The 15,050-nt window shown below is 48.9% G+C and overlaps 1 protein-coding gene across 3 annotated transcripts in view; it reads left to right on the top strand.

Moving 5' to 3' along the window:
* MIDEAS (mitotic deacetylase associated SANT domain protein) overlaps positions 1–14,958 on the top strand; it is a 62,619-nt gene extending 47,661 nt beyond the window's left edge. For 2 of the 3 annotated variants that reach the window (XM_039883743.1, XM_039883742.1), the window contains exons 4-13: positions 1,134–1,479; positions 3,370–3,436; positions 3,936–4,078; positions 4,213–4,316; positions 4,798–4,873; positions 5,550–5,638; positions 7,753–7,902; positions 9,087–9,299; positions 10,829–11,025; positions 11,382–14,958. In XM_039883743.1, the coding sequence (XP_039739677.1) occupies positions 1,134–1,479; positions 3,370–3,436; positions 3,936–4,078; positions 4,213–4,316; positions 4,798–4,873; positions 5,550–5,638; positions 7,753–7,902; positions 9,087–9,299; positions 10,829–11,025; positions 11,382–11,568 (1,572 nt within the window). In that variant the 3' untranslated portion in view covers positions 11,569–14,958. The remainder of the gene's footprint in view (positions 1–1,133; positions 1,480–3,369; positions 3,437–3,935; positions 4,079–4,212; positions 4,317–4,797; positions 4,874–5,549; positions 5,639–7,752; positions 7,903–9,086; positions 9,300–10,828; positions 11,026–11,381) is intronic. The other variant, XM_039883745.1, reaches the window with a different exon arrangement.
* Positions 14,959–15,050: the final 92 nt, after the last annotated feature.

Here is a 15,050-nt window from a genome sequence, read left to right as displayed (position 1 = left end):
TGTAATCATACTGTTCCCCTAAGGGAGGAAGAATGAACAATATCATTTTGTCTTAGTCTGTAGAAGAGCAGAGAGGGCACAAATGACTAAGGGACATGGCCAAGGCCTAATAGGGAGTCAGGGCCCTCCAGTGAAAGATCTTGTGGGAGTAGGAACCTGGGAAGGGGAAAAGCCTGTTGTTCCCAGGCCCACTCAGTCAACATGGCCAACTTCACCTGTTAGCAGACTATGCTCCCAGGGAGATGATCTGGATTTCGCTCCACCCCCATAGGGCTCTGTTCCCTTACAGCCCTGCCTTCTATTCGTATGGAGACCCATGAGGCATACCACTCAGGAAGAAGTATAAGCCAGGAAAGCTAACCTTTGATAGCATGAGTAGGTTAGCCTCTGATAGTAGGACTAATACTATGAGAACAAAAGTTCTTCAAGGACAGGACTGTCCTGTTCATTTTGTTGGACATGGGTCCCATGCCCAACTCCCATGCAGAGCCTGGAGTTTAAGTAGTGATAGCAGTCAGTATTTATTGAGTAATTACTATGTACCAGGTCCCGTTTTCAGTGGTTTCCATGTATGAATTCTTTTAGTCCTCATAGCTACTCCATTAGGTAGGCACTTATTATTCCCATGATAAAAATTATGATGCACAGAAAGTTAAGTAACTTACTTTAAGTAGTGAGTAAAAATGGTAGATCCCAGCCCAAGCAATCCAGCTCCAGAGCCTGGGCCCTTAACCACTGTAGTCCCTGCCATATATAGCCTGTTTTATAGCAGGGGTTGGAAACTATGGCCTGTGGCCCAAATTTCAGGCATAGGCTAGTTTTTACATTTTTAAAGGATTATTATTATTTTTTTAATGAGAGAGGGGAGTGGAACAGGGAAAAGAAGAACGAAACCGCATGTGGTACAAAAAGATGAAATCTACTGTTTGGCCCATGACAGAAACAGTTTGCTGACCCCTTCCCCAGAGGAGGCAATAAGAAGGGCTTTGGGACCTGGTCCCTGTCTCGGGCTTGCCTTAGTGGGTGTGGCGAGCAGACTAAGTTCCAAAGGTTAGACTGGTAAACAGCGGTCAAGACTCCAGTTTCCCATGACATAGGAGGCTGAGCCTTCTTGGTTCTCTTTCCTTCTCCAGGCTGAGGACATGAATGTCAAGTTGGAGGGGGAACCTTCGGTGCGGAAACCAAAGCAGCGGCCTCGGCCTGAGCCTCTGATCATCCCCACCAAGGCGGGCACTTTCATTGCCCCTCCTGTCTACTCCAACATCACCCCATACCAGAGCCACCTGCGTTCTCCTGTCCGCCTGGCCGACCACCCCTCTGAACGGAGCTTTGAGCTGCCCCCCTACACACCACCCCCCATCCTCAGCCCTGTGCGGGAAGGCTCCGGCCTCTATTTCAATGCCATCATGTCGACCAGCAGTATCCCAGCCCCTCCTCCCATCACGCCAAAGAGTGCCCATCGCACGCTGCTCCGGTCTAGTGAGTGACCCAACCCTCAGCTGCCATGGGGCAGGGAGAGTGGGGAGGGGTGTAGTGGGCAGGGATGAGACTCAGCTTATGGGGCTGCTGGGGATTGGGCTGGAACACTGTGGGAAAAGGGGCTCCGCTCTCATCTGAGAGAGAGAACGAGGTTGTCCCGGTTCAAGAATGCGTGGGAAGCGGGTGTCGGCCCAGCTGCTTGGATTCAATGCCCAGTTGCACCATTTACTATACATCCCCTGTGCAAGTCATTTAAACTCCTTGGGCCTCAGTGTCTTCAGTGTTTAAATGAGGATAGTAGTAGTAGTTGGTTGATGATGAAATTGCCAGTATTCAACTATTTTAAGATCCACAAATAGAAGTTTCCTGTGGTTCAGCCTAATAGTTACCTCACTGGGTTGTGGTGAGCATTACCACACTCAAAGCTCTTAACATCACGCCTGGTGCATCACATTTGTTCTTACTGTGTGGCCGATCCTGTCTCCTGAGTCTCGTAAACAGTCATTTTGGCCAAGAGCAGACATTTTGGCTCACCTGGGTGGTGAATAGCTCACTCCACAAAAGAATCTATTCTCTCTGAAAAATGAGATAATGCTATCTATTAGGGTGGTGGAGAGGATTAAATGGGAGTCAACACTACCAGAGGTTGCACAGAGGCGAGGTGGTGCCTCCAGTGGATTAACCTCTGACCCTGACCTCAGCTACAGCTTAGCTCTCTGGTGCCCTCTTGTGTCCGTGGGAGAGAAATGGATCACCTGTGCTGGTTGGCCTTCTCTCCCAGTTCCACCCAAAGCTTTGAACCTTTTCTCGCTGCCTGCGTTATGCAGGAAGAAGTCACTGTAAAGACCAGATTGGCAGCAGAAAAGAGGTCTGTCCATGCACGAGTATTTATCAAGCACTTGGGTGTAAAGATTTGAACCAGGTCCAATGAGGGCTTCAGTAATGTATGAGACACCGTGGTTTGTTCCGAGGAGAATACAGGGTCATTAGGCAGTTGACATGGAGGCCTGGGAGATAAAAAAGCAGTGTGGGATCAGCAGTCAGTGAATGAAACAGACCGTAAGCTCCAAAACCTGCAGAGGCTGCTAGCCTGGGGTGGGGAGGAAAGCATTCAGGAGAGGGTGGGGCTAGAACTAAGCTTGAACTATGAAGCGGGTGGGGAGGGCACGCTAGGCAGAGGAAATGAGTGGTGCAAAGGCCTGGAGGTAAGATTGTGCAGGGAGAGTGCGGGCCAGGTGAAAGCGAGCAGTCTGCTGGGATCAAGGGTCCGGGCAAGAGGGTCGTGCGTGGCAGAGATGGGACCGCGGAGGAGTGCAAGGTTTATCTACTGTTGCAGAGAGAAGCCAGTAAAAATTTTGTCTTTGGAGCAAGGAGATGTCTTGATCATGTGGGGCATTACGATTAGCTCAGGAGAAACCGCGGCAGAGAACCGAGCAAGGAAGGGAGAAGATAATTATGAAACAGTGATCCCCTTTACTACCTCACTAGTGTGCCAAGTTTCAGCCTCTCTACTAGAGCAACCAGAGTTTAATGTGGGGTTAATTCTGGAGTGTGGGAGCTCCCGGGGGCTAGGCTTCGTGCATAATTTCATTCAATCCTCACCTTAACCTTAGGAGATAGGTAGTTAATAGCCGCTTTCAGCAGGTGTGAAAATGGAGACACTGACATATTCGATAAAGTCACAGTTAGTCATCAAGTCACCATTGCAGGCTATGGAGCCAGGACTCAGGGTACCTGATTTCCAAGTGTGAATCTCTGTGAGTCACCACTGTGGCTCTTGTGCATGTAGAGCAGCTACCTAGTGGTGGTGGTGGTGGCGGGGGGCGGTTAGGGGGGGACTTTGCTGAAGAGAAGAGAGTGCTGATTAACAACCTGCCTTTTGTCCCATAGATAGCGCTGAAGTCACGCCACCTGTCCTCTCTGTGATGGGGGAGGCCACCCCAGTGAGCATTGAGCCGTAAGTGCAGCCTTGCATCTGGCCCATGGTGTGAGGGTGGCCAGGTGGGGCCAGTGCATTCAGATGGGCCCTGCAAGAAGAGGAGGGTTCCGTGGGGCCTGCAGAGGGCCGGGCAGGCCTCTCTGGGCTTCTGCAGTCGGCCCTCGGCTTTACTTTCCTCATCCTGCTTCTGTGTGGAAATCACAGGGAAAGGAAAGGGCCAGATCAGTTTGAATTTGACTCTGAGGAGAATTAGAAAGATGTTCCAAGAGACTCTTTCCCTGTCTGTAAACCTGGAGCTTCTCCCTTTCCAACCTCTGGGCCTTGCCTTTCTGGCAGTCCCAGGTGCCACTTGCCAGACTGTCCTCACAAAAGCCAGGTTCCCTCATACCTAGCTGAGGCCTTGCCTTACTCAGCCTCTGCCAGCTGGCCCCTGCATCTTTTCCCATCCCCAGGGAGAAAGTCAGGTTCCCCAACCCTACAGGTGAGGCCTCACTCCCTGCTCTTTCCACCCCTGCAGACGGATCAACGTGGGCTCTCGGTTCCAAGCGGAAATCCCCTCAATGAGGGACCGTGCCCTGGCAGCCGCGGACCCCCACAAAGCCGACTTGGTGTGGCAGCCGTGGGAAGACTTAGAGAGTAGCCGGGAGAAGCAGAGGCAAGGTGAGAGGGGCCCCAAGCCAGCAAGTGAAGGTGGGCTGTTGGGTAGGTGGGTGGGCTAGGCCCAGCCCTGAAACTGATTTCTTCTCTTCCCTCCCCATGCGCCCTCCCTCCACCCCTCTCTCCTTTGAATCCAGTGGAAGACCTGCTGACAGCTGCCTGCTCTAGTATTTTCCCTGGAGCTGGCACCAACCAAGAGCTGGCCCTGCATTGTCTGCACGAGTCCAGGGGAGATATCCTGGTGAGACACTGCCCCTGGTGGAGGGAGGGACCCTCCGGGGGGCTGACATGGATCCATCTCTGCTGTCCAACAGCCAGGCCTGCTGGCATGCTGATTTGAGACAGGATAGAGGATCTGACCAACTTGGGGTTCATAGGAGCTAGGCCCAAGGGAGCCCTGGTTCCAGACTTTGCTGCGCAGGGTCCTCCTGTCCACCCCAGTCCCTGATTCTGGATCAGTGCATCAGACAGGGCTGTCACCAAGGGTCGTCTCTATCTGTGGCTGCTTGTTTTAGGGCCACATGTTCCCTCCTAAGAGGCCCTGTGGCCTGATTCCTGAGCGGCCCCATGACCTTGCCATCTTGCCAAACTTCTTGTACCTTAGCAGTTAAGGAGGGGCAAGAATAAGTGCCCAGGCTACTCAGAGGCCTGAGAAAGGCCCTCTGAGTTTTGCCCACTGAGACCCCTGCTGGGGCCCTGACCTTTCTTCACTCCCCTTTCAGGAAACGCTGAATAAGCTACTACTGAAGAAGCCCATGAGGCCCCACGACCACCCGCTGGCAACTTATCACTACACAGGTGGGCCTGGCGGGAGGGGGTAGAGTGGCTAGGGCCTAGAGCCTCAGGGGGTCTCCAGCATCAGTACTGCGTTACAGCCCTGGATGGGGAGGTGGGGTGTGGATAAGCCAGAGTGAGGGAACTGACACCAAAGCTGGGGTAGCTCTCAAGGAGGTTTCCTATGCCCTGGAAGGGAAAAGAGAAGGGTATGGGCAGATGGGAGCCCATCCAGGCCAAAAAGCCCAAGGCAAGGTACAAGGGACAGGAACCCAGGGAGTGCCATTCAAATTGGCGTCAGGTGCCTGGAACTTAGACAACCCCTGGAGTATCATGTCCCATTGTGGGCCCTGTGCTTTAAGAGGGACATCGACCAAGTAGGCATAATCATAGCAACCACTGTTATCGATCCTCGTTGAGCGGTACCTGTCATCTTTGCCAGGCAGAGCACCAGAGATTCCACATGCATTATTTCATCTAGTCCACACCACAGCAGGACAGGTGGCTTCTATTACTGGTTCTCATTTTACAAGTGAGGAGAGTGAGACTCTGAGACTAAATGACTTGGCTTGTACATGGGAGAAACAGGATGTGGAGCCAGCTCTGAATGCCTGCAGAGATCATGGATGGATGACCTCACACGTACATGCTGGTCAGAATTGCCCCACCTTACTACCCTGGCTCCTTGTTTGCCCCACAGGCTCTGACCAGTGGAAGATGGCCGAGAGGAAGCTGTTCAACAAGGGCATTGCCATCTACAAGAAGGATTTCTTCCTGGTGCAGAAGCTGGTGAGCTGGGGCTCTGTTTCAGGGGCAAGTGTGAGGCAGGAGCTGCCTGCATGATTTGGGGCTCCCTCTGCCCATGGAGGCCTTCAGTTGCTAACTAAGCCCTCTTAAAAAGCAGATAGGTCAGTGCCACTAAGTAGCCTCAGAGATAATTTTCTAAACAAAATAAGAAGGGAAAAAGGCCAGGATTTCCCCCACCTTGGGGTGGTAGAACCACACTCTGGGGTCTCAATCCAAAAGAAGCCTGAATGAGCATCAGACCCAGAGGCATCAAACTTAAAATAATGACTTACCTAAGGGAGAACAAGGAGAGAAGGAGGGCTGCAGGCAGAGGTGCACCATTCCCCCACAGGGCTGGAGTCCTTTGAGGGCCAGTTAGTATGTGGGAGGAGAGGTCACCCCAAGATGAAAGATGAAAGCCGACAAGTGAGTGTGTAACTAACTGGATGGTGGGGGTGGGCGGTCGATCTGCCCACTGCTTATCAGACCCAGGGCTTCTTTCCAGTAACTCAGCTGACCAGGTAGAAGAGGCCCAAGCCTAGTTTTCCCAGATTTATCTTGTCCTCTCCCATGTTCTTCTAGGATAATAGAGTACTTCGCTAATTTGAGGACTTACTTTTTTTTCACCAGCTCTGTCACAAAATCTGGGCTGTGGGCAAGTGAGTTGTGTGGACTGCTGAGAGAAAAGGGCTTCCAAGAATGTGCTCTTTCCTCCTAGAATTGTAGATTGTGCCAAGGATGGCTCTGGGGACTGGACAGAGTGCCGACGAATTCTCTTACAAGGGCCCTGTTATGAGGACAGACATTTTCTGGGTTCCTGATTGGGCAATATTGCGGGGAAGTACATGCCTGTGAAATTTACAGAAGCACCCTTAATGCTTTGAAGAAAAGAACAGACCATTAGTCAGTCAAACAGATGATCAGAGAGATTTGATAGTAAAAGTGCAAACGGGGTTTAATTAATAAACGTGTGACTTGGCCATTCTTGTGAGATGGAGCTTGTCTGTTTCCTCCTCAGGCCCAGAGGACCCTCACTGACTCCCTGGGCCCTGTGGACAGGACCTCCCAGCTCCCAGCACTGCCCAGCAGGTGGCTGAGCAGTCTGGGAGCCGGGAGGAGTAGGGAGAGTCAGAGAAAACAGCCTCTGTGTGTGGGAAAGAAGCCCAGAAACTAAATCCAGGGGCCAAGAAGATTTGTGAAATGGGAGGGCTAGGATTTCAGAGCTTGGGAGGCCTGTAGAGATCATCTAGTTACTCCCACTCAATATTTACACCCGGAGAGACTTGTCTAAGGCCATATAGCTATGTAGTGGCAGATTTAGGAACCAGACGTGGGCCTCCTGCTTCCTCTTCAGTTTTTCTATGGCTTTCTTTTCAGTCTTACTTGAGTTCCTCCCCGAACATAGGACACTTTGACATTTCTCTACCCTCCCTTGTCAGCTGCTGCTCCCCAGGGGGAAATTAAATTGTTTATCCAGATTGATGAAGGGAGTCTGTGTTGCCGAGTTTATCCTGGCTTTGAATGTGGATGGTGCTCAGACTTTTTCCCTTTTAACATTTTATTTTGAAAAAATTTAAACTTACAGAAAAATTTAAAGAATAGTATAATGAACACCTATATACCTCTCACTTAGATTTACCAATTGTTGACATTTGCCACATTTGCTTTCTTTCTGTCTGTATATAAACTTAAACGTATACCTGTTCTCTCCCTCTCTTCTTACTAATCATTAAAAGTAAGTTACAGACACCATGATACTTGACCCAAATATCTCCTAAAAACAAAGATATTCTCCCACAAAACCATGTTATCATTATCACTCGAGAAATTTAAACTGATACAATAATATTCTCTAATGTGCAATCCATATTCAAGTCTCCCCAGTGGCTCCAGGTTGTCCTTTTTAGTTTTCATAAAAAAAAATAATGCTGAGGCATTGGTTAATTGAATTGGTCATTGCTTTGCGCAGAGCACAGTTGGCTCATATTTTGGGAGTTGATTGGGTTTGGTGTTTGATAAAGTGATGTGGGGAACATGCAGGGATGAGAAAGGCTGGAGTATCCCCAGATAGGTGAGATGAACCAAGAACTCTGACCTCAGTTTTGGCTTCCCACCAGATCCAGACCAAGACCGTGGCCCAGTGCGTGGAGTTCTACTACACATACAAGAAGCAGGTGAAAATTGGCCGCAATGGGACACTCACCTTCGGGGATGTGGATATAAGTGATGAGAAGTCGGCCCAGGAAGAGGTCGAAGTGGATATTAAGGTGACTTCCTTCCCAGTCTCAGCTGCTGAGAGCCAGGGCTGAGTATGGGTCCAGGGCTGAGCTGGAGGGCAAAGAGAGGAAGGCACTGTCCCTAACAGTCCCAAGGAGCTGATGTCCTGGGCACTGGCCCTGGACCTTTGGGTTCCCCTTTCTGTCTAGCAGTGTCATAATAATAATACATCGTGTTATTACTTGGGGGAAATTTTCTGTAGGATTTGCACCAGCATCAGCTAATGGCTCCTCATAGCAGACTTCTAACACCGTTTCCCAAACTTTAGTCATTCTTGTATCATTTTTATGAATTCTGTTATATCTGCATCCTACCACATGTCATATTACTATTTTCATCATGTCCACATTACCATTTGTGCTATTTTTTAATACTTTTCTTTACATCAACTTGTTTTACTCCAAAGGGAAGCTTTATATTACAATCATAAATAGAAAACCAGTATTGCTTACCAGTAGAAAGTATAGTTAAAAATAAATATAGTGTATGAAAACCAAACAATGTTATTAAATTCTAGCTGGATACTATTACTTGCCAAGGCTCTGAGACTCTGAGGCCTGACCTCTTTAAGTCTGGAGGAGTATAAAAGACACATTAACACCAGCTCGAGACTTTGTCCTTGACATAATCAAGATTGAAAGAGAACTGAAAAGAAAATGCTATTTGATTCTGTTTCCATGTATCCACCTCACATCATCTTGGGGTTACTAATCTACATTTGGCAACATGCTCTAAGACAGGGAGTGGTTTGGTCCCTATTCTACAGATGGGAAGGGAGTAGAGAAACAGAGAGCATTACAAAGATAGTTTAGAATGGAGCTCAAGGCTGCTCCTTGCCTCCCCCATATCACCCTGCCCAAGAACGAGTCTCTTGAATACATTCAGGAGGACAAATGTCCTGTAGTGAGGGACTGGCATGCTCCCTCCTTGCCCCTGGCTTGATCTGAAGTGCTTGGTCTCATCCTGAGGGATCCCAGGGCTCAAGGCTCTCTCTTCTTCCCCAGGGAGACTCGCAGAGGGAGAGTATATAGTCATAGCACAAGGGGTTGCACTGGGCCAGGCCAGGCAAGCAGGACCAGCAGGAGCAAGTGAGCCCCTGGCTGGGTCAGAATCAGTGCACTACGGCTGCATGATTGAGCTCTAGGCTCACTGTCCTCGTTCTTGTCCCCCATAGACTTCCCAGAAGTTCCCTAGAGTGCTTCCTCCCAGAAGAGAGTCCCCAAGTGAAGAGAGGCTGGAGCCCAAGAGGGAAGTAAAGGAGACCAGGAAGGAGAGGGATGAGGAGGTGCCAGAGGTCCAGGAGAAGGGGGAGCAGGAAGAGGGGCGAGAGCGAAGCCGGCGGGCAGCGGCTGTCAAAGCCACACAGACACTACAGGCCAATGAGTCGGTAAGTGTGACCTCCACTGGGGGAGCCCAGGGCCAGGAGGAGCTGGGCCCGAGGGTGTGGGATGGAGGGCAGAGCAGGAACGAGGACTAGGATCATCATCATCATCATCATCATCATCATCATCATCATCATCCTAATCCTAGCAGGAAATGTACTAAGTACCTTATGCTCTTAACTCATTTAATAATCCTCATAACCCTATGTGGCAGGTACTGCCATTAATCCCATTTTACAGATGAGGAAATTGAGGCCCAAGAGCAGACAAACTAGTAAGCAGCCTGACTCTAGAGTCTGCTTTACTGCTCTGTATCTGAGACTCAGGGACAGGGGTTTTCCAGAAATCCTTTTCCAGGATTTCCTGAAAATCCATAAGGTACGTGGGACATTGGGGAAGCATTCACGAGTTGTAGCTCAGGCAAGGCTCCACAAAGAGACCTGTGTCTCTGACAAGAATGTCAGAAATTGAGCTGAGACCATGGGAATAACAATAATGGCCCCTCACGCATATCCTCTGCTTTCCTGTCCATTATCTCATTAATTCCTCACAATAACCCCATTAAGTGTTAGCCCCCAGATGGAGGAAACTGGGTTTACAGGTACTAAGTGACTTGCCTTGAGGTTCCACTGTAGAACATCACAGGCCAAGACATACCAGGCCAGAACTGTTCCTTGTCAGGGAGGGGTCACCCAAGAGAGGGTAAGGATGAAAAGTATCTGTTGGGGAATTACTATGAGAGTCTTTTTATTTTGATGTTGTACACTTATGCCTACAGGAAAACTCCCACAAACTAAGCACACAGCTGTTTGCTCCCTTCTGAGCCTTGGCTATGCTCCTTCTGAGTGTTGTGCTCTGTGGACATACTTGGTCATGTTCTGCTGACTTGTGAACATTTTCCTGTAGGGTCAGCCCAGTGCACACACTTAGGACTTTTAATGGCCCTCTGGGGCTCCCCTAACCTGAGGTTCATGGTTTGCATACCCTGAGCAGCACCAGTCCAGGTCAGCATTAGGTGTCATCTGCTCTCTGGCACCCGCTGTGTTTCCCACGGTGGCTCATATGATGAGGTAGCTGCCTGCACATCTGTCCCTTTCACTAGACTACGAGCTCTCTGAGGGCAGGGGCTCCTGTCTGTTACCTCTGTATCCCAGCACCTGGCACATCACATGGACTTCTAATTGCATATATGGATTAAAGTCACGAATGGATGAAATGGCTGAAAACGTAAATACGTTTGTCATTAATCGAGACACCAAATCCCCTGTCAGATGCATTGAGAAGCTTATGATAGCCAGGACTGTACCCCAGAATTACTGTACCAGCAGCATTATAAAGATAGAGCTGGCCAAAGGTGGAATGGGCTGCCAAAAAGGCAGTGAGTACCTTGTCACTGGAAGGATTCAAGAGGATGCTAGGGGACCATTTGGCAGGAGTGTATAACCTTTAGGAGTCCTCCATTCCCTGAGATTCCACAATTCGGGATCCCGTCTTCCCCAAATCTCACGACTTCTCCTTGTTTGTTCCTCTCCAGGCCAATGACATCCTCATCCTCCGAAGCCATGAGTCCAACGCCCCTGGGTCTGCTGGTAGCCAGGCCTCAGAGAAGCCAAGGGAGGGGGCAGGGAAGTCACGAAGGGCACTACCTTTTACAGAGAAGAAGAAAAAACCAGAGACGTTTAATAAGACCCAAAATCAGGAAAACACTTTCCCTTGTAAAAAATGTGGCAGGTAAGATGGCAGGCCCTGTCTCCACTGAGACCTAGCAGGGTGGCTGTGGGCCGTTGGGGGTGGCATAGACTTTAGTTATGGGGAGGAGGAGGTAGTCTGAGCTTTTGCCTTGTCTTCTGATTGGCTCAGAGGGTTTCTAGGGCAGTGATGTCACCTGGAAGCTTTTAGAAGAGGCATGGTGGCACTGAATGGGAACCTATCCCTCCTGTAGTTGGAGGGTAGGGGTGGGCCACGTGGCGAGGGATAAGTCTAGAAGGACCTCCCCCACCTTCTACACATATACACACACACTCAAACTTTGTGGTCCCAGCGGGTGGGGACAGACTTCTTACTTGACCCCTCCTACCTGGCTGCAGGGTGTTTTATAAGGTGAAGAGCCGCAGCGCCCACATGAAGAGCCACGCGGAGCAGGAGAAGAAGGCCGCCGCCCTGAGGCAGAGGGAGAAAGAGGCCGCAGCCGCTGCGGCCACTGCGGCCACTGCGGCCGCTGCCTCCCCACACCAGTCTGCCTTGCGAGAGGAGAGCGCTGGCGAGAGGGGCTGACCAGGAAGGCTCTGCTGCGAGGCCTAGGACTGGCCCTTCTTCCTGGGCGGCAGGCCCTTCCCTGACCAGCCTGCTGAAGTATCTACAAGTGCCCTGGAACCTCCAGAGGGAGAGAGGAGCAATCACGTGGACTTTTCTCTGAAAAACAAATAAGACAATAAAATAAACAGCTCTTTTATTTATAAAGGCCCCAGGAGCAGTGTTAAGGGCTGCAGGATCCAGTTCTCTGTGCATTTGGTCTGTTGGAAGTTGTCCTCTTGCTTTCCTGGAACTATGAGAGTCCCTGCTGGCTGGGGCTGCCCTCTGGGAGGGGCTCCAGCCTCTGACACTGGGACCCCTGCTGCCGCACAGTCTCTCCTCTTCCTCTTTGTTCCCCCTGCTCCCCTCAGTCACCATGGAGAGCGAAGCACAAGCTCACCACCCTTCTTTGCAGCATTATACCCCCTCCCCAGAGGACCTCAAAGACATTGCTCCAAGCCTTGGAAAAAGGGAATTCCTTGGAGGGAGTGTGGTGGCCATCTCTGAGAGGGACCTCAACCTGGCACCTGTGCTGTCCCCTACATGACAATGTCCAGGCCTAAGTTGCTCCACTGATCCTATCCTCAGGCCACCTTCTCCCTGGGAGGGAAGCTACCAGAATGCCTGGAGGGAGAGAGACTGAGGACAGGTACCTATCCCTGCTAGCAGCCTGCTGGGGTTGGAAAGTTTTCTCAAATGTTTGGGGAAAGGGCTAATATTCCTGCCCAAGCTTTCAGCCTGCTGGAAGTAAGGGAACTGCTAAGGATGGAAGCTTCAGGGCTAGGCCTGAAGGAGCTTTTGATTAGCTTTGGCTCTTCTTGCTTCCTACCTTTTTGCCAAATACCTTTGGGCTCTGGAGGCTGCTAAGGAAACTTAACCTAGGCCCAGCCTACCCCTCCTTGGTGCAAGTTCCCTGCCTGCCTCTGTCCTGCCCTTGGCAACTGCCACCTAACTCCATCCCACCTGGTCTAGGGCTGATATCCACAGCCCAGCCCCCAGTCCTGCATGCTCATGATTTCTGGATCCTTCCCTGGGAGGGGGAGGTCTCCTGGAACCAGATTAGACAGGAGCCTTCATTCCTTGACTTATGTCATTTGGGAGCTATTTATTTATTCTTAATATTTAATTTTTAACATCCTCTCAGGGACCAGGGGCCTCCTGCTTTTCAGAGGCCCAAGTGCATTTACCCCCAAACAAGGCACCTTCTTGGCGTCCACCCCCCCAACCCCCCCATTCCCAAGACCCTAAGGTCCCTCACCTCAGTTGCTTTGGAAGTTCTTGCCAATAGGAATGATAGCACTGAAAGAGGGTAGAAAGGTGGAAAATGTCATCAAAGCCACACAGAGACTAGCAAGAGCAAGAGAGATCAAAGGCAATTCTTGTTTGCTACCTCTTTTCTGGCTGTACTTTCAAGTTGCCTGAGGGGATTGGCTGGAAGCCAGAATTCTGGTTTTGTTTCTGGCTTGAAGAAGCCATATTTGGCATGGAGTCTCTGAAGTGAAAGGGCTGGAAGGTTCTGGAGGTCCCTTCACTTGCCAGTCCCACAGGAGGGCCGAGTTATTTTTCTGATCTTGTTACTCAATTTTAGTTGTGTAAAGAAGTTCAAAGTGAATGCAGGTCTATGACAGGTCAACCTGTTAGGAGCCAAAAAGCATTTTGCTGCTCCTTATGAGATAGCCTAAAGGCATCATGTTGGTAGCTGGGAGTGGGAAAGGAGTTTTGTTTCTAAACTATGCACTATCAGGTATTTTTCAGCATTCATTTACGCATTAATATGGTTCTACAGGACCCCAGCTAAGGGAGCAACAGAATTCTCCCCTGGACTCCTGGATGGCTACGTAGATTTCCATCTTCCCAGTTAATTTCCTCCATAAACTTCTACAAACTCAGTCCCAAGACTGCAAAAATCTGATATATACCCTCCAGAAACAGGAGGATAGCAAATTAGGTTCTCTTCTAAATCACTTGTGTAATATGAGTGCCTTCTCAGCTTTGCCCCAAAGTGCTACTTATGTTTCCCAAGGTTTTTTCATTTAAATTGTATTTAGTTTCAGGCCTCTTTCTGGACATGTTGTAACAGCACCCTCCGTCCTCTAGAGTGATTCTCCTTTTCTAAGCTCATGGGAGACCAGACCAGAAGAATGTAGATGGAAAAAAATCAAGATGGTACCTTTCTGTATTAGTCCCACCAGACACCGTAATTCAGGATTCAAGCTCCAGGATGGACTTATATCTAGAATGCAGTGTGAAAATTAAAATATTTAGAGGGCAGTGCAGTCGTGGCAAGTAATCTAATTAAATAGATGCAGCCCTAGAAGCTGGCATAGGTATATCCTTTATGGTGCTTTCTCCCTGTGAACGCATTAGGCTCATCTTTTCTTTCTTTTTCTTTTTTCTTCAGAGCTCTTTGCTTTAAAAAGTTAAATGACAAACACCTCCAGCTTTATAATGTCCTCCCCATACCATCTCACATAGCCATCTCCCAGCCTCCATTTGCACCCAGCTAAGGGCATGAAACCTAGTGCCTGTGTTCCAGACCATTTCTGAGGTCTCTTACCCAAGGAGACAGTACATCAGCACTGTCCTCCATGCCTTCAGCGGCCCCCCTCACAGCTAAAATACACAGCTATCCCTTCTGTCACCCCACCTCCATCCCTGGTACAGAGGTTGTGTGCTGCTTATGTCTAAAGGGATTTCCTATATTTAACTGCCTCAGTGACCTCTTTCTTCTCATATGCCAGGTGTTAAGATGAAGGAGGAATACACATACTTAAGCCCCAGCTGTTTAAATATGTTTTCACTGGGGCTTACTTTTCTTGGATGGTATTTATTACCAGACTGGCAAGCCTAACTCCTTAGGTTTACAGGAAGTATGCATATTTTTATAAAACAATTGTATGTCCTCCACATATTTTGCTGTGTTAATATTTGCCTCTAACAATTTGAGCTGTTTCACTTTTTCCTCATTTGTCTCTAAGTTGAAAGCCTTGTTGGAGGGAACAGAGCACAGGAACAGCTTTGTCAGTCTGTAATTATTGTACAAATATTTTAATAGCACATAAATAAGTATATTCTTTTTATTTTGAAAAAAAATGATCAGACACTGCCTTTTGTGTTTGCTGCCTGTGGCACCCTTTTTAAAAAAGACTGTTACATATTAAAATAGTGTACATATATAAATATTACCTCTTTTGCTGTACAGTTGTGATAGACCAGACTGAAGATTTTATTTTTTGTGTGCTTTTTATAAAAAAATTAATACACTAAAGAAAATCTTGCTGACGTGATTGTAATGTACCTATGTAACTTATTTACTTTTGAATGTTCTTCTGTATCTTTAAACCTTTTATTAAATAAGGTTTTAAAAATTCAGTTGAATGTTGTGTTCTTTCAGGTAGATTTTCACCATCTGGGATTGACGTAAGTAAGCCTCATTTTGCTTGCAAGGGATTGACATTTCTGAA

Source organism: Pteropus medius, unplaced genomic scaffold, assembly GCF_902729225.1.
Source record: "Pteropus medius unplaced genomic scaffold, Ma_sr-lr_union100, whole genome shotgun sequence".
NCBI classification, from domain to species: Eukaryota; Metazoa; Chordata; class Mammalia; order Chiroptera; family Pteropodidae; genus Pteropus; species Pteropus medius.
The sequence above is the reverse complement of the archived record's forward strand: the minus strand, read 5'-3'. Positions and strand labels throughout refer to the sequence as shown.